The 21,518-nt window shown below is 35.7% G+C and overlaps 2 protein-coding genes across 2 annotated transcripts; one reads left to right on the top strand and one right to left on the bottom strand.

Annotated features, from left to right (window-relative positions):
* Positions 1-4,857: 4,857 nt before the first annotated feature.
* Positions 4,858-7,462, top strand: LOC132284561 (probable WRKY transcription factor 40). Its single transcript, XM_059786670.1, has 5 exons — positions 4,858-5,162; positions 5,287-5,346; positions 5,704-6,033; positions 6,269-6,385; positions 6,732-7,462. The coding sequence occupies exons 1-5, from the start codon at positions 5,088-5,090 to the stop codon at positions 7,089-7,091; spliced, it is 942 nt and encodes a 313-aa protein (XP_059642653.1). The 5' UTR covers positions 4,858-5,087; the 3' UTR covers positions 7,092-7,462.
* A 1,651-nt stretch (positions 7,463-9,113) lies between these two features.
* LOC132285364 (uncharacterized) lies at positions 9,114-19,861 on the bottom strand. The gene is made up of 6 exons (XM_059787546.1): positions 18,209-19,861; positions 17,502-18,005; positions 11,526-11,583; positions 11,337-11,420; positions 11,068-11,209; positions 9,114-9,647 (listed from the first exon to the last, which is right to left on the bottom strand). Exons 2-6 carry the CDS (start codon positions 17,992-17,994, stop codon positions 9,279-9,281), a joined length of 1,146 nt encoding a protein of 381 aa, XP_059643529.1. The 5' UTR covers positions 17,995-18,005; positions 18,209-19,861; the 3' UTR covers positions 9,114-9,278.
* Between the last annotated feature and the right edge of the window lie 1,657 nt (positions 19,862-21,518).

Genomic DNA, 21,518 nt, shown 5'->3' with positions numbered 1-21,518 from the left:
AAGGTTAAACCGGTACATGAATGTGGACACACGTAGACAAACCATACAGGTTCAGTGAACATTAACAATCAGTCCCACTAGTACAGCAAGTGTACCTATTGAGGCTATTATGGTCAATGGTCCATGGTAAAGTCTTCGGGTTAGGTGTCTTGACTTTCATTGTTTTTTTTGGGTTTAGAGTTGATTTGGTTGATGAAGGTCATGAGCTCAAGACTGTGACGTATTGCTACCGCACCGTCCAATTTATGACGGTGATTTTGTCTAAGATTTTATCATTTTTAATTCTCAAACATTAGGCATGGTAAAGATTTATTTAATTCTTATTTTCATAGTCAAAGAATTTTATTTTTTATTTTCTAAGTTATGATTATGATAACATCGTAAGTATCTTGAGTAAAATGTTAATTGTGGGGGAGAGGAATGGAGCTAATACCAACAAGATATTCCTCAATTTTTGTCTTTATTTCATATGAATTGAAAGGAGTATATATGTGTAATCTATTTTTGTATCTTTTTCTATGTTAAATATAATGCATACTTTATAAGCAATTTTTCTAAAAGTTATTTGTCTTTTTTTTTGCTAAGCCAAATAACTCTCTCTCTTCTAACTCATACATCATTTTGGTTTTTAGTGAGTTGTCCTTGCATATCGAACTCAAATTAAATTCTAACTGATACATCATTTCACAAACTTTCATAAATAATCGTTTATTGTTATAAGGAGTACTTATCCCATATCGAATTTGGATGGAAAATGAAATGAGTGAGTATGCAGTACTATTCAATAGTTTAAGTTTTTGAATAAATGAATAAACCTCCACTTATTACAGTTGACATCAAAACTAGGCTCAATCATTCATTCATTCAATATTAAGTCAAGCGCCTGGTCCAAATGCGTCCGAATGAGCCCACCAGATCTGGATGGAAAGTGAAATATCACTATCAATGATGAGTATTTACAATGAAAAGTGATGATCGGAATCCACAAAGCAGCAACATAAATCAAATATGCATACATTTTATTTCATGTACGGATATTTTAAATATTTTTTTTATAAATACATTTTGATTTTTAGTGAGTTGTCCTTGTATATCAAACTCAAATTGAATTCTATGTTGTGATGAATCTAATTAATTTTATGTGTATCTAGGCATAATATGAATGTGAAACTAAACTAATATTATCCAAGGAGGTGCTGTGTTTTCTAGACAAGAGTCAACATAGAAATAGAATAGGTCGACAAAGAAGCGTCCAATATATCCACGTGGCAACAGAAAAATAAGGGAAAGGTTTTAACTAGTGGAAACACTTTACTTTATAAATAAGTAAATAAAATTCAATAATTTTCATGTGGAAGGAAGTCCTCTAAATTTTCAAAAGTCAAATTTTAAATTGTACCTATAAATCCAGATCTTTCAAAACCCATTGGCTCGTACAGGACTACGTCACACGAGGACACCTTTTATATAAAAATATAGTAATTGACTCCAATAAAAATGATTCATAGTGACGGTGGATCCATATAGAATATTATGAATATGATGAGGATTTACTTGAGCTCAACAAATTTCTCTATCTCACACACATCACAGTCTCAGGCGGCCAACTTTGACACGGACTAATCCAGTTCAATGCATTTTAATTCCCAGTTGATTACTTCTCTTTTCTAACAGACCAAATTTCAAAGTTTTATTTCAAGGGTTTCTCTGTTTAGTCTTTTGGGACATACGTACTTTTATTATTCGGTAGACACATTTTTTTTGTTATCGTACATGTACATTCCTTCTCACGTTGTGAGGATAATATCCAAAGATTCCAAAAATGTGTGGTATGTCATGTGCACGGACACTCTATACTCACTTTAGGCTCACCAACAAAAAACTTTGAGCTAACTTAATTGATAAGATCTTTGAGGATATATATATATATATATATTTTTTAAAAATCTTCGTTTTAAGTCTCATTAAAGGTCGGATTTCAACTTTAATAATGCACCGGTTTGCAGACCAAGCCCGAGAGTTCAAAAAGTTGCCGAATGGGTTGATTTTTTGTTAACAAAAAATAGATAATAATATAATAAAATAAATAAAATAAAGAATGTTAAAAAATCAATCAATTCATTTCTTCTCTAGAAATGTTTCATCCATAATTTCTTTACTTTTAATATATATATATTTTTCTTTCCTATCCATGAAGCATAAATAAAAATTCTTATTTCATAATAGTTACTTTAAATATTTAAATATTGAAAAATGTCTATTGATTGGTCGAATAGGGGAACAACGTTGATTTGAACGAAAATGAATGATCATAGGCCTGGAACCGAGGCTTTTAGAGCAAAGCTCATACAAGAAATTTTTTTTTTTTTTTTTTTTTTTCTTTGGCAAATAAATCACACACTCGTTTCTCGGAGACTTAAACCCCCCACATCTCATGTTGAAAGGTAGAAAAAGTACCATATTATGTGTATATAAAAATATTATGTGTTTTTTTTATAGCACAATTCATCATTTGGTATGAAGAAGAAAATTCAATGAAAGTGAGAGAAGAATAGATGTGTGAGACACGTTACTAGGGAAGGGACAATGTCATTCATTTTTTTTATATTTGGTTGAATGGAAGAGAATGGAATGAGATAACACTTACTTTGTTTGTTAAAAAATAAGAGGGAGATGACTAATATAAACGATAGTATTATACTGTTAAAAAATTATAACCTTCTTTTGGGTCCATTTTTGGGGGAATAAAAATTTGAAAATCAAAGAAGAATGACTTATGCATCATCTTTTTCCTTCATTGTCTCCTCCTTATCTACCAAACGAATGAAACTTGTTCTTTCCTGGTTATCTTTTTTTTACTCCTTTTCCTTCTAACCTACCAATTGGGTCATTAATACTTATTCAACTAAGTTTGCTTGATAAAATAATTTTAAAAATTACTTAAAAAATAAGTATTAAAATGTGATAAATTTTAAGTGTCCGTAACATCTATTATCACTAGTGTGTTTGGATGGAATGATTTGGAGGGATAGGGAGGGAAAAGAAAAGAAAAGAAAGGATAGGGGTCAATTGTGTTTGCGTGAGTTAAATGGAGAGAAAAAAGATAATAGGAAGAAATAGGAAGGGATATCTCCCTATCCCTCAATTGTTATCCCTCCAAAATTGAAAAGATAGGGAGAGAAAACATAATGATTTAGTGGTATTTTAATAATACCAAAATTAGCCTCCACAAATAAATATATAGATTTGTCATTCTATTTAAGTCCTAATTATATAAAAGGGTAGGATAGTAATTTGATTATTATCATATATTTTTTTTTTCTCCTCTATCTAATCCAAACAAGAATGATTGTCCTTTCTTTTCTTTTATCTCCTATCTATTCAAATATGAATAGAAATTAATACTATTATTTCTTTTCATTTTTCTCTTAACTAATACTATCATTTTTTTTTCAAACATCCAAACGCAAACGCAAACTTTGAATTTTTATTCATGTTTGGATAGATAGGTGAGAAAAGAAAAGAAATGATAGGGTCCATTGTGTTTGAGTGAATTAAATGGAGAGAAAAGAGAGGATAGAGAAAAATAAGGAGGGATAGCTATCTTCTCAATTTTGCTCTAAAATTGAGAAGATAGGGAGAGAAAGTATAGTGGTTTAGTGGTATTTTGATAATACCAAATCATTTCTTATTATATAAAAGGGTATGATAGTAATTTGGTTATTATTATTATTATTATTATTATTATTTTTCTCTCCTCTATCTTATACAAACGATAATGACTATTCTTTCTTTTCTTTCATCTCCTATCTATCCAAATATGAATAAAAATTAATACTATCATTTTTTTATCTCTCTTAATTAATAGTATCATTTCTTTTATCTCTTGTGTATCCAAACGCACCCTAAACGCTTTATACTTACAATTCTGGAAAGTGTTATCAAACCACAAGTTGAGCTCATGTCCTTTAATGTATAGTCAATCGATACAATGATAATGTCCTTCAAATAGTCCATCTACATAATGAGTGGTACATGGTGACTTGTGCTAAAGTTTTTGCTTGTTACTTGCTGCAACAAACAAAAATAGATAGCAGCTTCACTAGCAAGAACCTACACTGACGGCTTCTCTTGCCCTAAAATATTTTATTTTATCAACTTCTGTAATTTGAACATTCATTCACCTTTGACGCCATACAAGTGACATAATGTGCACTAATCAAATAGAGGACAAATTCGAATGGAACAATTCATCCTTCTTAGTTTGGACAACCACAAATTCATCAACACATTTAAAAATTCAAACATGTTTGAATTATATTTTAAAAACATTAGCCATTTTAGATATATATAATAATCAATAAGTCAATAACCATGTATTGTCTCCTGTTATATATATATATACATATGTATGTATGTACAAGAAGACCGTATAAGACAGCTATAAGATTGTTGAAAATAAAAAACAAAGAAACAGCTATAAGACTATAACATAAGCACTTAATAAGATCACACAGTAAAAATAAATAGTATAAAACTTTACGTAACGTGGAAAATGATGCAAAACGTGACAAGAAAGCAATCCCCCACACCCCCACTTGAAAAAAGTAGTCCACCAATAAGACATTAAGATACAGCTAGAGAGAGAGAATCGGGTCAATTTAAGACTTCTGTTCAATTAAATATCCACATATGCTTAATATATATATATATATATATATATATATGTATATGTATATGTGACAGATACATGTTTCCATTCTTCTTTTTCTAGGGTGGGCTTGACTTTGACTGCTAGGAAGAACTTCAAAAAACAACCGAAATCTCACACGTTAATTTTTCAAAAACCGCCCACCTTCCATTCAGCCTATAATAAATACACACTTTCTCTCTCCTCTGTCTAAAAAGTCTCCTTCCTTCCTTCTTCCTACAAGTTGAAGATATAGATAGCTTCAAGGACTATCTCTATATATATTGCACTTCATTAGCTGCTTCTGGATAACAATTCACTTGGCCAGTTCAAGAGCATCTGTGTTGAAAAAGATTAGTTGGATTTTTTCTACTCCGGTTTCAAGTTTTCAGCTGCTATGGAATACAAAAATCTGATTGATACTTCACTGGATCTCAATATCAATCCTTTGAGATTTCTCGACGAAGCTCCGGTATGCGAAGATTCATGATTTATTTATTTATTTATGTTTGGGTCATGCCCAAATGTTCTTGTGATGCACACTTTGATGATGAGTTGCTAAATTTTGAAATCTTTGTTATACTTCTTGCTCTCAGAATATGGAGCTGCAAAGCAATTCTATTGAGTTGGGGAGGGGGCTCTCAGTAAAAAAAGAGGTGAGTTTATACAACACCACTTATTTCTATACTTATACATGTGTGTACATATCTATATCTATACCTAGTCTTTCCCTCCTAGCTCTCTCTCTCTCTCTCGATTAACAAAGACCACACTCGGTGATGACCCTTTGGGCTAGACCGTCGTTGTAGAGTTTGAGGAGGGTCAGATGTAGACAGTCTTATCTCTATATAGAGAGACTCTTCTCATTTACGAACCCATAACCTCTAGGTCAGAATGGACCAACCATAATGCTCACCCTATAACCATATATGCAAACTTGTTCTTTGATACTATATAAATATAAGTCTTGATCAAGAATGATTAAAGTTGTGTTCCTTTATTTTGGTGTTCAGGCAGGTGCATTAGTGGAGGAATTGAATCGGGTGAGCGCAGAAAACAAGAAGCTAACTGAAATGTTAACTGTGATGTGTGAGAACTACAATGCTTTGCGAGGCCAATTGATGGATTATATGAGCAAGAATGAGCCAACTGTATCGAGGAAGAGAAAGGCCGAGGGCACCACAAACAACAACAATGACAATACTATTAACAATGGAACAACAACTGGGAACTCAGAGAGTAGCTCAAGTGATGAAGATTCATGCAAGAAGCCCAGGGAAGAACACGTGAAGGCGAAAATTTCAAGGAACTATGTTCGAACTGAAGCATCCGATACAAGCCTTGTAAGTCTACACTCCTATTGGACTTCGAGATTTCTTGACACCCTTTCATTATTAAGGCTTCATTTTAAGGTTCATACATAGAAGAATTTGTTTCTGATATTACTACCAATCCTTGCAAGCCTCTTCGGGTTTGGAGTCTATTTGTACTTCTACCCTCTGGACAGGGTTCGAGGCCTGGTATCGTACTTGGCAAAGATTTTGTTTCTAATGTTGAGCAACAATATATGAATTTCAGATAGTGAAGGATGGATATCAATGGAGGAAATATGGGCAAAAGGTCACCAGAGACAACCCCTCTCCTAGAGCTTACTTCAAATGCTCCTTTGCTCCTAGCTGCCCTGTCAAAAAGAAGGTAAGACTAAAATTTAAGATTAATTTTGCTGATGAAGATTATTATACTTGACCCTCTTGAAAAATCAATAGGTTGTTCCTTTGAAACTTCTTTTCGATTTCAAATAATTCAGCAATTCTTGAAATCACTTTCTTTCAATCATTTCCAGAAAACAATGCATCTTCTACAATGATTCCACTCTCAAGGGGATGGATTTTCGCCTTCCTAATCCCGAAAAAAATTAAATGGTTTTCCCCACAAGACATCCAAAATTGCAATATGTAGTTTCAATTTTCTTAGGCAAGTTGAGCTTGGAAAAAGATTGGATAGGATTCTAAGCTGTTTATGCAATATTTTCTCTGTTCAGGTGCAAAGAAGTGTTGAAGATCAATCAATCCTGGTTGCAACATATGAAGGTGAACACAACCATCCACACCCTTCAAGTATGGAGGCGACATCGGGTTCTAACCATTGCATGACACTTGGTTCAGTCCCCTGCTCAGCTTCACTCAACTCATCTGGACCTACCATTACTCTTGACCTAACAAAGCCTAAACCTAACAGTGAGGCTAAAAACACAAGCCAGAGAGTGGATTCACCGGAATTTCAACGGTTCTTGGCAGAACAAATGGCTTCTTCCTTATCGAAAGATCCAAGTTTCAAAGCAGCACTCGTGGCCGCCATTTCCGGAAAAATTCTTCAACATAATCAGACAGAGAAATGGTGAAAAGCAACACGGGGAGTTGATTACCATGTATTGTAGTTTGACTTCTAGAAAGATTTGGAGTCCACAAATTGATGTAAATACCACATAGGAGAAGAAGCAAACTATTGGGACACGTAGTTTGAATTTTCTCAAATGAATGGATAGCTTTATTTGAGGTTGCAACTTGGATGGTTGAATCAGACTCAGCAAAAGCTCAATACAACCAATAGGCATATCCTTGGGTTGAAATTTTGTAATACAACCTAGTGTGCCTTGGTTGAAGCCTTGCAAGACATATATTCACCCCAAATTTCCCACTTTCTATGTCAATTATTCATATGAATTATGACTCATGTGGAACATGTTCGACATGATATTTTTCTTCCCATAAATTACTTTCCTCCCAGTATATAAATGTTTGTATGTGTGTATTTATGTTACTTTTTGTGGTTAAATTGTGTACATGCATAAAATTGTCCGGCAATTGATAATTATATATATTTTTTTCTTAATTGGTACTCACACACACATGTTTCTTCTTAGACTTAAACTCCTAATCTCTCTTTAAAAAATATCCATTGGTCAATTGATAATTATAGAGTTCACTAATGAAACTATACACCTCTAAATGCATGTAACTTTTCTTCAAATAAAAAGATACATATAAGGTTTATCATAAGCTTCAAAACCATGCTCCTCCACCACATCAATATTAGAGAATTGGAGACTTTAGGAAAGTGAAGATATTTTTTCTAAGAAAAGGACTAGGATTTTTTCATGTCATTGATGTAGACATAAACTCATTTATCTTATAAGGATGAACCCAAAACCAAAACACTCTCGGCAGCCGTCCATGGTTAAATCATCATGCTTCCCAAAGCCAAAACACCCTTTGGAGCCATCCATGGTTAAATCATCATGGTTTGACTAAGTTTGCATTTAGCATCAATCTCCACTTCAAGATCAGGTGGTCACTAAGGCTCCATGTATCATGTATAAATATATATGAAACTCTAGGCACGTGACATTAAGCTTTGGATGGCCTGACTCACCTCATTTTGTGAGTATTGATTATTATCACCTTCCATCCTTTTGGTATTGTAAGCTAACTCACGTCACGTTGTGAGGATATTGTCTGCCTTTCATTCATTTGGTGTTGTAAGAATATTGTCTGCCTTCCACCCTTTTAGCTTGCACGGTCGTGACATTAAGCTTTGTATGAGCCGACCCACCTCACGTTGTGAGGATGTTGTCCACTTTATCCTTACGGTGTTCACAATTGTAACATTAAGCTTTGGGTGACCTAACCCATTTGGTTGTGACATTAAGCTTTGGATGAACTGACTCACCTCACGTTGTGAGAATATTATTTACTTTTCACCCCTTCAGTGTTCACGATTGTGACATTAAACTTTGGATAACCAAACCCTCACCTACCTCAATTCCTCGCGTTGTGAGGATATTGACTTTTTTTCCACCCATTTGGCATTCATGATTTTTTTTTAAAATGCATTTACAAAAGTAATAGATATCTCTTTGGTGTTCATAATTTTCAAAACAAGTCTACGACATCCCTTGTTCTCCAACGGCTATGACTATCACAACCTCCTTTTTTTTTTTTTTTTTTTTTTACCCTGAATGGGACTATCAGACATCAAGCCTGCCTTTTGCTATCTAAAGCATAAAAACACATTTAGAAACCATCCATTAGAACAAGATTGATTAATGGTCACCTTCTGAAAAGATGCTATGCACGTCCAGAATGAAAGTACTTGTTTGCCAATCTCTAGGCCTGTTTTATGCTTTTGCTCTCAAAAGAATAAAACACCACTTGAGAGTCACCTTCTAGAAAGGTGCTACGCACGTTCATAAAGTACCACAAGAAGGTTTATAAGTTGTGAAACACTAGTCCACAAGTTCATGGTGGTAAGAGAGATCCTGCTTTATGATTATTAAATTTTTTAAATGCCTAATAAATAAATAAAATTGTTTTATGTACTTAAGTCACCTCTCACTGTACAAAAAAGACCAAACATCCACATCTCAAAGACTTAGAAACAATACTTATGTACCTATTTTTCTTTATTTACAAAACAATACTACAAATTAATTCAGTCATTTGTACACAAACTACCTTCTCATGAACACGGAATGACTGACCACCCTTTCAAGGTGTCAATTACAGCCCATCAATTATGTCCTTATTAGTTACTCCTTGGATAAACCCAAATAATTTACGCTTGCAAGTTCCAAGTCACTTGTAGCCTCGGGTTGTTTCTCTTCAACCTTAGCCTTGGGTGCCTTCTTTATATACCTTGCGTCTGCTGCAGCCACACACTCCTGGAACCTAAAGCAACTAATGAGATGGTCAATTGTTATTCCAGCCACCTGCATGAACGAGTGGATGACTGTAGGTCCAACGCCTCGGAACCCTCTTCTCACAAGGTCTTTACTTATCGCATCTGCTTTTGATGTCTTAATTGGAACCTGGTGGGGATGCCGGAATTGACTGACTATAGGCTTATGGTTTACGAAGCCCCAAATATACTTGTCAAAAGACCCGAACTCATCTATTATCTGCATATTATTGGCAAGCCACAAACAGAATTAAGAATATATCGAGACTGTATGCACAATTCAAAATAAATCAAACTGTTTACTGTAATTCCAACTTGTCCAATCTTGTTATATTATACTGTGACTACACATCAAATGAAAATTTTAAGCAGAGAATTGATCCTCAACTCATATTTTAAATGGGAACTGAATCATCTTTATTCACTTGTGCTTACACTGGAATGTATGCCAGGCGGTAAGCCCAAGTCATCCTATCAGATGTTGCGACCATCCACTCAGTTTATTTTTGTGGATACATGTGCAGATAGCAATTCTTATGGCCTAAGAAGCACCAACACCATACCATGCGTTATCACTCCTATGGCCTACACCCCTACATGACATATTTTCACCTCCTCATGCATCACCCTCCAAATGTCTTGATTATCCATCCTCTGGCCAACAAGTCAACATTTCTGTCATAGATGTGTGGGACTTAGAACCACTAGTCAACATTTCACCATGCCAAGTATCTCATGTTGGTTCCTTATTCAGTGCACTCAATGCCTCAACTTTGAATCACAATACAGGGGACAAGAGCTGGATTTAAAAGAATTAGAGCTCACTAATGGCTGAACCATCTCTTGACTGCTCAATCTCTCACACTCATGAACCTTACCACCTCGCTCTACATCATCTTGCCTCACAAGCCACCTGGTGCATGCACCCTAGGTTTTATTTTTTGCATGCTGGGATGAAAGCAGGAGCCAGGGACCTCTGCAAGCTTAGTTAAATGCTGCGGTGTAACTTCCACATTTATGCCAAGGTCCATTCAGAATCCAAGGGTTTTGTAGCTTGGTGGCTCAAACTGAGGGCTCAATGAGGTATGCTTCTATACAGTTTACAACCTTGTTCCATCTAAGAGACAGATGTCACATGTTACCTGAGACATATTCGCCATAGGTTGCCCTCTGTGTGCTCCATTTAGTCAAACTGCTTTGGCATGTGGACTTGCTACCACCACCACTCCACTACATTATTGTACTCCTATAAGAAATGACTTCACAACAAAGAACTTTTAGAACACCACCAGAAGAGAACAAGGACAAAGGCGACCTCAGGATTCTCCTGATTCTCCTCAGTGTCAATCTAACCCAATCTGTTAAATCAGTCATCCTATGTGTGTGATACTCCATCACTCATTCACTCCAAAACTGAACTTTTAACACCCACAGTTTTTAACTCGAGAAATTAGAACCTAGAACCATCTGCATTTAAAGCAGCCCTGGAATGATAAGCTAATACCACCATTACTACATTCTAGTCTAGAGCTATCCTCACCAAATGAATAAATAATGGTTCACAAATCTTAGCAAGGAAGATTTTAGTTCTGCATAGGAATAATTTGGTTGACAAATGGAAATGAAAAATTTGCACCTACCTTACACATTTGGCGTGCATTTTCAATGATGGCCCGCAGCTTTAGCTCTGATAGTAGAGAGCTGGAAGGGCTTCCTGGTGTCGCTATCTTCTTCTCATTTAATTTTGAGACAGCAATTGGATCATAATCTAGAAAGACTTCCCTGTGTAGGAATACATGTCATTCAAAATCAGCCTAATTAAAACCCATAAAATAAGAATAACCATTTGGTCCATTCACATATATTTTGACCGTGAAAGATTGTGGCAAGCACTAGGATGAAACCACACCTAAACATATGCCTTTTGTTGAGAATGGCAGGCCATGTAAGTTCAGCCAAGGCAGTGGATAAGATGAGCAATTCAAACAGTTTCCTGCAAGTTGTTGATGACAATCAGAGGCAATATGCCATTCAATGAAGTTCCATACTGTAATTGGAAATAAAAACAAAATATTTTATGAATAGTAGGGTTACATACTTGTCATCATGAACGGGAGTTCCCCATTCTTTGTCATGAAAATCAGCATAACACAGATCTTCACCAAATGAAAACCAATCAGCAGATGGAACTATTAGAAGTTATTTCATAATATTTTATAAAGAACATATACCTGCAAGAAAACTGTAAACGAACATTACAAAGTGAGGAGGTGTCCTCCCGCTAAGTGAAGAACAGACTCAATTATAAGATGCCAGAATCAGTATATTCATGCAAATTCTTATACCAATATAAAGAATATGTCCTAGATAAAAGAATTTCAAAAATCCTAATCTACTATGCGTAGGATGACTAATGAGCTAGGCAAGCAGTTCCTGTTACGGAAGAGAGAAGAAGATGAAGATCAAGACTTGAGTGTTAAAGACATTCAGGCAATTAAAAAAATAAAAAATCACAACCCTCTCCAACCCTTTCCCTCCTCAAAATTAAGGAAATTACCATATTGCTAATGCATCAGAATTGATGAGAGAATCATGAGAAGAAGGCATGTCAATTGATATATGCAGTATTTGTTTTACATGGAACAATTATAAGTTCATATAGCTGGACTTTCCTGGAACAATATCTGACTATATGTCATTCGTATTGGGTAAGATGTACTTTTAGGAAGTTTTTATGTGTTATTAGAGTTCTGTAAGGCCTATAATTAGGCATCTTATGGGTAAAACAAGGGATACTTTAGAGACGTTAACAAATATTGGATACTTAAGCCTGATCTCTTTCTGTCTTACCACAGCCCTCTGTGTCTCCTCTTTCTTATCTCACTCCACCTATATCCCCCTATTCTCTAATATTTGGGAAGCGCAATTCCCTCCATATGCTATCTTCTTTCTTCTCTTTCCTTGTTCTCGTCTTTCTCATCATACCATATATCAATATAGAAGTATAAAGTACTTATCAAAAAAATATATATATATAGAAGCATAAAGTAATCATCAACTAATCACCACGCCTTAAAAGATATTATTGTTAGAGCTTTCCCACACCCGTTTCGTGATGAGAAGATGAGAAGCAGGCAGATATATATTTCCGCAGAAATTCAACACATGCTCCTACTGAGAGAGGTTGCTTCATACAAGTCATAGTTTAAACTATTGTCCAACAGACGACTACCACTTAAAAGAAATCTTAACTTTCTAGACATCTTTTCAACGAAATACATACTCAAAAAGACCATCAACTGATTATAAAAAGATTTCACCTTGAACCTACCTGCTTTCAAGGCCCTCCCACCATTAGTCATGTCAAAGTATTAACCTCCCTCCATCCCCAACTAAGAATTTTTTATGCATTTAGAAACTCTCCCCATCCCCTGCTAACGCATGTCCACACCACAACATAAGATGTATAACTTCCAAGTAGTCTATCCCTCTTGTAGTTTACCATATTTGGCAGTCACCACTCTCCATGCTCAAAAGAATCTTCAAAACTACATCTCAAGCAACATCTGACTGAAATCATTAATCTTATGCTTTGATTCACCCTCTTCCTTAATCCAAATTGTTAAAATTGAAGAAAGTAATAGAAAATGAAGAACAAAAGGATATGTGGTCTAGCAACTAGGGATTACATCCACAGAACACAAAGCCCCAAGGGCCACATATCTTTATTATACTCTCTTGATTTTTGTTTACAATGAACACCTCTATTTAATATTTATAGGTGAAAGAATACAAGTGATAAATATGGAAAATACATTGATGGAGTATTCCTAAAATCAATCTAATAATCACTCCAATCAATATTCTATCATAGGCTAAAATCACTCCTATGATATTCTCTCAACACAAATCAAACGAGTAAACAATATCATACTCCAGTAAATGATATTTGAACTTATCTACAACCCCCAAAAGAAATCTCATTATAGTTATGGGATATGACTCACTTCAAGGTCTCACGTTATACTGATGGGCTATCACTTGCATCAAGGTTCAAAGTATTGCCTACACCGAGCTAACTCGCCCAAGTCACCTTTGTTTCACTAGCTTCAAATCTGGTTATGGGACCCAATAAAATATTTAGGTGAGACGACGCCATGCTGTCTCAATATAATATCATGCCATGAGTTGCAATTAATGCCTATACATTGTCATCTCACATGATAGTTGCCCTACCCATCTCAGTATCACCACAATGTAGTGTGAGATTGAGTCATCTTTCTTTTGCAGAACACAATGCTTTTTGCAATGGCAACCACTCACTGCAATTGCACAACGATATTAACCCAATCTCTCTTAATTGTATTCACTCTCTTGCCTCCCAATACCCATATACAATTTCTCACGGTCTCAATTCTGTCTCCTCCTTCACTTTCATCTCCAACCACCTAGGAAGCACGGACACTCCAAAATGGGCGAAGAATCCGTGTCCGACACGTGTCGGACACGCCAAAAAATGTGTCTGAAATTTTTTTATTTTTTTTCATTTTTGGACACGGCACGACACGGCTCAGACAGCTCGGACACGGCTCAGACAGCTCGGACACGGCTCAGACACGGCTCGGACACACTTTTCTGGAATTTTTTTTTTTTTTTTAAATTTTTAATGCTTATATGTTAATTTTTTTTAATATTTTTTTTTTTTAATGCTGATATGTTCTATTTTTTGTTTTGTACTACCCTAAAGATGCTGATATATATATATACTAACCTAAAGATGCCACAATTCGCCGTGTCCGTGTCCTAAAGATGCTGATATATATATATACTAACATATCAGTGATATATATATATATTCCAACCTAAACATATCAGTGTTTTTTTAAAAAAATTATTAATGCTGATATATATATATATATATATATATATATATATATATATATATATACTATTCGCCGTGTCCGTGTCCTAATTTTTTTGGATTTGCCGTGTCGCCGTGTCCGTGTCGTGTCGTATCCGTGTCCCATATCCGTGTCCGTACTTCTTAGCAAACCACTAAAGTGGACACTCCTCCTGGTCATCAAGTACATCAAGGTTGGATATTTGAGTGGTAGGATTTCTTTAATACAAAAAATAAGATAAGTTTAAAACTAATTTTCAAATTAAATGTTTAATAGATATGATCATATATATTTTAAATTTATTAAAGAACTAAATGTTACATCTTAGATTTATGAGTTTCCATGCATATTTTAAATTCATTAGTAATTTTTTTAAATAGTAATAAAATAATAAAATGTGAGATGTTTGTAAATCTATGACATGACTAAGAAATGAAGCAAGTAAAACCCTTAACTAGACATATAATATGCTTGTTGTCAAATATTATAATATATAATATGGTAATGCCTGTACTGATTTTTTAGACAATGCTGAATGTATTATTGATGTTAGATTTTGTTTATTTTCTACATCTATTTTGTCCTTTCAATTTTTTAATTTTATAATTTCTTTAGATTTTTCTAGGTGTTGCATGCAGTGTATCTTTACGCATCGTGTGACCAAATTACATCTCTAACTTTCAAGTCAATGGATCAATAATGCAACCGTGAATCATGAATCCCACATAACTGATGAGATTCAAATTCTCTTCTTTGCAATAAGGCCCCTTTAGGGGCACTATTTTAACTATGTTCCCAAGTCTATCATAGGCTCTTCATGCCACTAATAAGCAATCCTAGCTACCCAATTGGCCAATAAGTTATCATCCAAGTTTCGAGAAGTGTATTGAAGCATTTGATCTATGTTATCTTGATTGATAATTTTTTAGCTTTATTTTACCGATTGCATCATGATGGGCCATCTCAAACCGATTAGCCTCTCTTCCAAAGGTTTCCAAAACAGGATAGTTATAAAGGTAAAAGAATCTAGAAAACAATTAAGAAATTTAAGTTTCTGGCTTTTTTTGCTATCATTGTGATAATTAGTATTACTAATTCCAAGTAAGAGTGCGTTGAACTTACTTTCAATAATATATATATATATATATATATATATATATATATATATATATATATATATATATATATATATCTTCTATAGGCCAACTAAATTAATAAAAAAATTCTCTTTTTGCAAGCCAACGAACTTAATGACCATACTTTCTATGTTTATAACTTTTGTACACAAAGAAGACTCCTTATTAGGCTATTAAGATCTGATTCATTTCAACTGTTTTTCCTTGTTATAATGGTGGATAGGATTATCGATGTGCACATTTTCGATTCAAGGATGCATTTTATTCTTAGCAGATGCATAAATACTGAGTAATAAAGTTGAGATTGAAGAATGGCATAACCACTAGGAAGCACGGACACTCCAAAATGGGCGAAGAATCCATGTCCGACAAGTGTCGGACACGGACACGCGTCAGACACGCCCCGACACGTGTCGGACACGCCAAAAAACGTGTCTGGAATTTTTTTATTTTTTTTAATTTTTGGACACGGCTCGGACACGGCTCAAACAGCTCGGACACGGCTCAGACACGGCTCGGACACACTTTTCTGGAATTTTTTTTTTCTTTTTTTTTTTTTTGAAAATTTTTAATGCTGATATGTTAATTTTTTTTAAAATTTTTTTTTTTTAATGCTGATATGTTCTATTTTTTGTTTTGTACTACCCTAAAGATGCTGATATATATATATACTAACCTAAAGATGCCACAATTCGCCATGTCCGTGTCCTAAAGATGCTGATATATATATATACTAACATATCAGTGATATATATATATATATTCCAACCTAAACATATCAGTGTTTTTTTTTAAAAATTATTAATGCTGATATATATATATATATATATATATATATATACTATTCGCCGTGTCCGTGTCCTAATTTTTTTGGATTTGCCGTGTCCGTGTCGTGTCGTATCCGTGTCCCATATCCGTGTCCGTGCTTCTTAGCATAACCACAAGGGGTTAAGAAAACCAAAAGTTGACCACGATGGTTTATTATGTAAAAAAAAAACTAATGAGCTTACCAATAACGAGAATTAATCTAATTCTATATGAAATTGCTACAAACAAAAGAGATGCAAAAGGTACATGAGCCATGTGAAAAGACATCTATGATTCAACTTCAATATTAGAAATTGTCAAATGATGAAATTTGAAAAGGAATTTGTGAAACTAAACCCACATAATCGAAAACCTTTGCCATTGAGTTAAATTTAGCTAAATTAGGCATTTCATTCCTTGCCTAACTTGCACTGAGCAATTAGAAACCTACTGGGACTTTTACTCAGTTGGGAGATATAGATTAAGGAAGACCTAAGTAATATAAACTAAGAACAAATGAAACATTCCAATATTATGAAAAGCATATATGTAACATATGGTCCATTTCATGGCAATGGTAATCTAGATAGTGTTTAGAAACCACAATGTGGATTTTAAGAGTTGTGATCTCTTACCCCAAGAGAAAATTCTGAAAAGTTCAATATCAAGTAAGAAACTGGGAGACTCATAACCTCAGATATATATATATATATATAAACTTTGATGTTGCTAAAAGTGGAGTATGAATAGTGAACTAATAGGAAAGGATGGATGAACAACTTCAAGGACCTGGCCTACATATATTTCCTAGTCATCACGTGAAACACTTGAAATTTTAGTTGCCCCAAGATCGTTTCAGTGAAAAACTAAGACTAATTTGATGTTCAAGCCCCAAATAGAATCATTACTAATATATGCTAACTCTCACTACAGAACAATGCGCGACACCCTTCAGATATTGTTGGCAGCATTTATCTTGTAAACTGTAATCATCAGACTAATGTTAACAACGAAAAATGACAAGTTAGAGTTGTCACAGTAACTAATCGTGAATTTGGGTTTATATAACTTCACTATAACCTCCCTTTTATGCATCAATGTTTTCATGGTCGCCAATTACCATAATCACATATAGATCATATACAGGCAAACAGAGAATAGCTACTATACTTGAAGGTTCATCACAAATAGCAAATACAATTAGATTGAGCAAAAGAAACAAAAGCCTACCAGCATTCGAAGTCACCCAAGCGCACCTTTTCTTGACCAGCGAAGCAGCTGCCGAGACAATGTTAGTATCAGTAACAATCTTTTTGGTGTTTGAAGGGCGTTGCTTTCTCAGAATAGGTGGCACACTCCGTCGGCTTATCCTCCCAGTCGAGGAAGAACCACTGTGCGACGAATCAGATGACGCTTCCGACGAACACGAAGCACTGAGCGACGAATTCGACTTCAGAAGTTTGTGGTCCTGCTGCTTCAAAAACGACGGTACATTAATACATTGCCGCGGTGACGGTGACGGTGACGGTGACGGTGCTGGTGAAGAAGTAGCTTTTCTTGCCTTGGCTTCATCAATTGCTTGCGGTTTCTCTACTTTCTTCTGAGGTTTCAACACCGACTTGCGCGTTTCGATCGTTCTGGCTTTGTTCCCGGCTGGCACCAGGACCGGCCGTGACTCCGAATCTGCAGGGTTTGTCGACTTGATTCGCGCTGGTCCCGACATTGAACAAAACTCTGTGTAACTCAAATTTGAAGAAAACTAGGGCTAATCAATCAGTAAAATGTATGAACTGAAACAATACTCACCATCTGGAGCAAATACAGTGAAAACACAGCGAGATTATCAATGTATATCTGGGAAAAACAGTCAGTGCTAGTGTGCGTTATCTAAACCCTAGAAAATGGCGAAGCTGAAGATTCAAAAGATGTGTGCGTACGTTGAAGTGAATCGGAGGCTGAGGTGATGGAATTTGGCTTCAGAAACCCTAGAAGAAGAAGATTGGAAGCTGCATTTCCGATTCAGAAGTTGAAAATGGGATACTGAGAAAACCATCAATGGAAACTTACGGCTATTCGATCAAGAAACCAACGACGGCCAGGAAATAGTTTTTCTAGAGAGAGGGGAATTGACGCTTCAGTGTGTGTTTAGAGAGAGAGAGGAGCGGGGACGAAAGCCCGACTACTACTAATCGGTTGACACCTAAGCAATAGTATTACTTTTATAAGTTCATATTTTATCCAGATTAATATTTTGGTTTTATGTTAAATTAGTGATTTATCATTTCACTTCTCTCCCAAATGTCATGATCAAAATAATTTTAAGGTGTTAAATGACTATATTACCATTCGACATCTTGTTAACTATTTTTGTGACCAAACTTCCAGCACAATCACTGCTTTTTCATATTGCGTGGCATTTTCTCTCTCCTCTCTTATCCTCTCCTTTTCTACCTCCTCCTTATACCATCACCATGCCCGATTCACCCCTCCACAAATCCACCAATCCCACACAGGTCCCTTATCAACTCCACCCATCAATTCTGCTCATCCATCACCCAAATCCCACCTCACAAACGTTGCTCTACTCTGGCGACTCCAATGGCCTCCCCAACTACTTTTCTCTCCATTTCTGCCTCTTACGCGAAAACCCCTTTCTCTCTCCTCAACTACTTCTCTCTCCATCTTCTACCTCTTCGTAACAATTTGTTTTTGGTCGTCTTGCCCTAAATATAGCGCAATCAATTCATCTCCATAATCAAACCCTAGCTCAAAATCCAACGCCACTGTCGTCGGAGTTGAAGACAACCAGACGGCCAAGAACGAATCACCGCCATCACCGGCGTCACGATTTTGGCGTGTTCAACCCACGGGACGCGTTATGAACCTGTCGTCGCCATGAACCACCTCGCCGTCGTGTGTGAAGTTGCAAAGAGGGGTATGAAATGGGTTTGGGTAACAAACAACACAAGCAATCACCGTGAGAATCAATGGAGCTAGCAGTTGGTTCGTCTTGCTTAGAGCTCACCGATATAAACTTGGTGTTGTCAACACTTAAAGCTTGTCGTGTGTGAGATTGGTTCGCTGAAATTAAGTATGTACAAAAAGATATATAGAAAATACAGAGAGAGAACTTGAAATTGGCCAGGTTCCATGTACTGAGCGACAAATAACAAAGACCCAATGAAAAGCCCCAATTTTTATTCATCAGTTCAGTGAAGAAACAGAACAGTGCACTCTCATCTTCATAGTCCTCATCGCCGGAGCAATGAAGAACCTACGGGCGATGATGGAACTAACCAGTGTCAAATTAATCCGGTGGTGGAAGGATGTAAGCAAGAAGGATGACGACAAGGATGACAAGTTGCGGCGACGGACAATAACGATGGGCAAGGATGAACGTCTGACTGCGAGCTCGGAACGAAGCTTACAGTCGAGGCACGGGAACAGCAGTGATACAGAACGACGAGCACACGAACGACGATGGGCACTCTTATGAGCAATCAGTGCGAAGTTGTTCTTGTAGAGACTTCCATAGAAACCAAGCCCTAATTTCAGTGACAAACGGTGTGTGTATACATATATATATATATATATATGGGGGTCTTTTTGTCATTTGAAATTGTATGTATTTTGTATTAAAAAAATTGAGGGTAAAAGGGTCCATTCGCATATGTAAGAGGCCAAAAAGTAAATTAGGATATAAGTAAAAGTTAAAACCAAAATCTTCATCTAAGTGAAATATGAGCCAACCATATGTTGTAACCGATATATTAAAACGGTGATTATAGGGGCTAAAAGGCTCGTAATCGCTTCTTGAAACATAACTCCAACAATCCCCCACTTGTTTCAAATTTATTTTGTTAATCGGTATAGTCATGTGTATTAATAATGGTGTCTTTTGGACTTGAATGATTACCTAATGTATGTACCTTTTAATTTCATGTAGGAACTTGACGAACGATATCTTGAACCAAGAACCACGTTGATGAATAAGAAATATTACACACACATTTTTGTTCGGAGATAAAGTACTAAAGCTTGGCACGTTTCGACCATGTGTCCGGAATCCATACTTCTGAGTGTCGTTAAGGATCAAGCCTGTTTAGATCCTATAGAAATGGCCCTACTTCTACACTCAGATCGGTGTGCCTATCAAGAGTGACCTTGCACACTCCAACCGAATACCGGTTATGAACTCATTAAGAGAATTTAATCTCATCCTCCTCATTGCAAGATAAATCAGTGAATCTATCGAGAGTGATTGTGTACACCCCAATCAGAAATCCGATTTATAGAATTCATTAAGAGATACAAGTCTCAGCCTCCTCAAAGGTTAGTCAGTGAATCTATCAGAAGTGATCCTATACACTCCAATCGAAAACCGATTTATAGATTCATTAAGAGATTTAAATCTCAACCTCCTCAGTTACAGGATTGAGCACCCACATCACATCATAGGGAAAGGAACATTGATGTGCTCACACAAGTTATTATGTTACTTGTTTTTCCCATTAAACTCAGGAGAAATATCACTGGGTTAAGTTCCCATAATAGTACAACTTATTCAATTACAGGCTTTAATCCCATCTTTTTTGATGTCTCGGACACTTGGTCCCTACCGAAGCCCTTTGACAATAGATCTGCCAAATTTGATTTGGACTTCACATACTAAGTAGAAATAATTCCATCAGCTAGGATCATTCTCACATGATTGTGCTTCAATCGCACCTGTCTATATTTTCCATTGTAACACTCGGTGTTAGCTCGAAGCATTGCAGCCATATTGTCACAATATATTGTCAAGGGTGGTATTGTCTTGTCCATATTGGGGTATTTTCCAATATGTTTTTCAACCATTCAGCTTCTTCTCCAACAGAGGAAAGTGTTATAAACTCCGATTCCATAGAGGAATGAGTTATACATGTTTGCCTCATTGCTGCTCCACCTAATGTGAAGATCCAGGCAGTCATAGATAAGGAGTACCATATAACATCGTTGTACCCTTCAATTGCAGTTGGAAATTTGATATAGTGCAATCCATAATCCATAGTACCTTTCAAGTACTTTAGGATTCTCAGCAAAGCATTCCAATGCTCCTTTCCTGGATTCCTTGTGTACTTACTTAAAGTACCCACTGCAAAGGCTATATCTGGCCTTGTGCAGTACATTGCATACATAAGACTGGCGATAATCTGAGAATATTCGAGTTGATCCATCGTTTTACCTTGATTGCGTACCAACTTCACA

The sequence above is a fragment of the Cornus florida genome, unplaced genomic scaffold, assembly GCF_030987335.1.
Source record: "Cornus florida cultivar Cherokee Brave unplaced genomic scaffold, ASM3098733v1 CherokeeBrave_3.0.0_Hap2_Chr11, whole genome shotgun sequence".
Lineage (NCBI taxonomy): Eukaryota > Viridiplantae > Streptophyta > Magnoliopsida > Cornales > Cornaceae > Cornus > Cornus florida.
The sequence above is the reverse complement of the archived record's forward strand: the minus strand, read 5'-3'. Positions and strand labels throughout refer to the sequence as shown.

Excerpts from the sequence above, each read along its gene's own strand:
- LOC132284561 (XM_059786670.1), top strand. The coding sequence starts at position 5,088 with ATGGAATACAAAAATCTGATTGATACTTCACTGGATCTCAATATCAAT. Across the intron at positions 5,163-5,286 it reads GATTTCTCGACGAAGCTCCG|AATATGGAGCTGCAAAGCAA; the intron begins GTATGCGAAGAT and ends TCTTGCTCTCAG. Across the intron at positions 5,347-5,703 it reads GGCTCTCAGTAAAAAAAGAG|GCAGGTGCATTAGTGGAGGA; the intron begins GTGAGTTTATAC and ends TTTGGTGTTCAG.
- LOC132285364 (XM_059787546.1), bottom strand. The coding sequence starts at position 17,994 with ATGTCGGGACCAGCGCGAATCAAGTCGACAAACCCTGCAGATTCGGAG. Across the intron at positions 11,584-17,501 it reads TTGGGTGACTTCGAATGCTG|ATCTGTGTTATGCTGATTTT; the intron begins GTAGGCTTTTGT and ends CATTTGGTGAAG. Across the intron at positions 11,421-11,525 it reads ACTCCCGTTCATGATGACAA|GAAACTGTTTGAATTGCTCA; the intron begins GTATGTAACCCT and ends AACAACTTGCAG.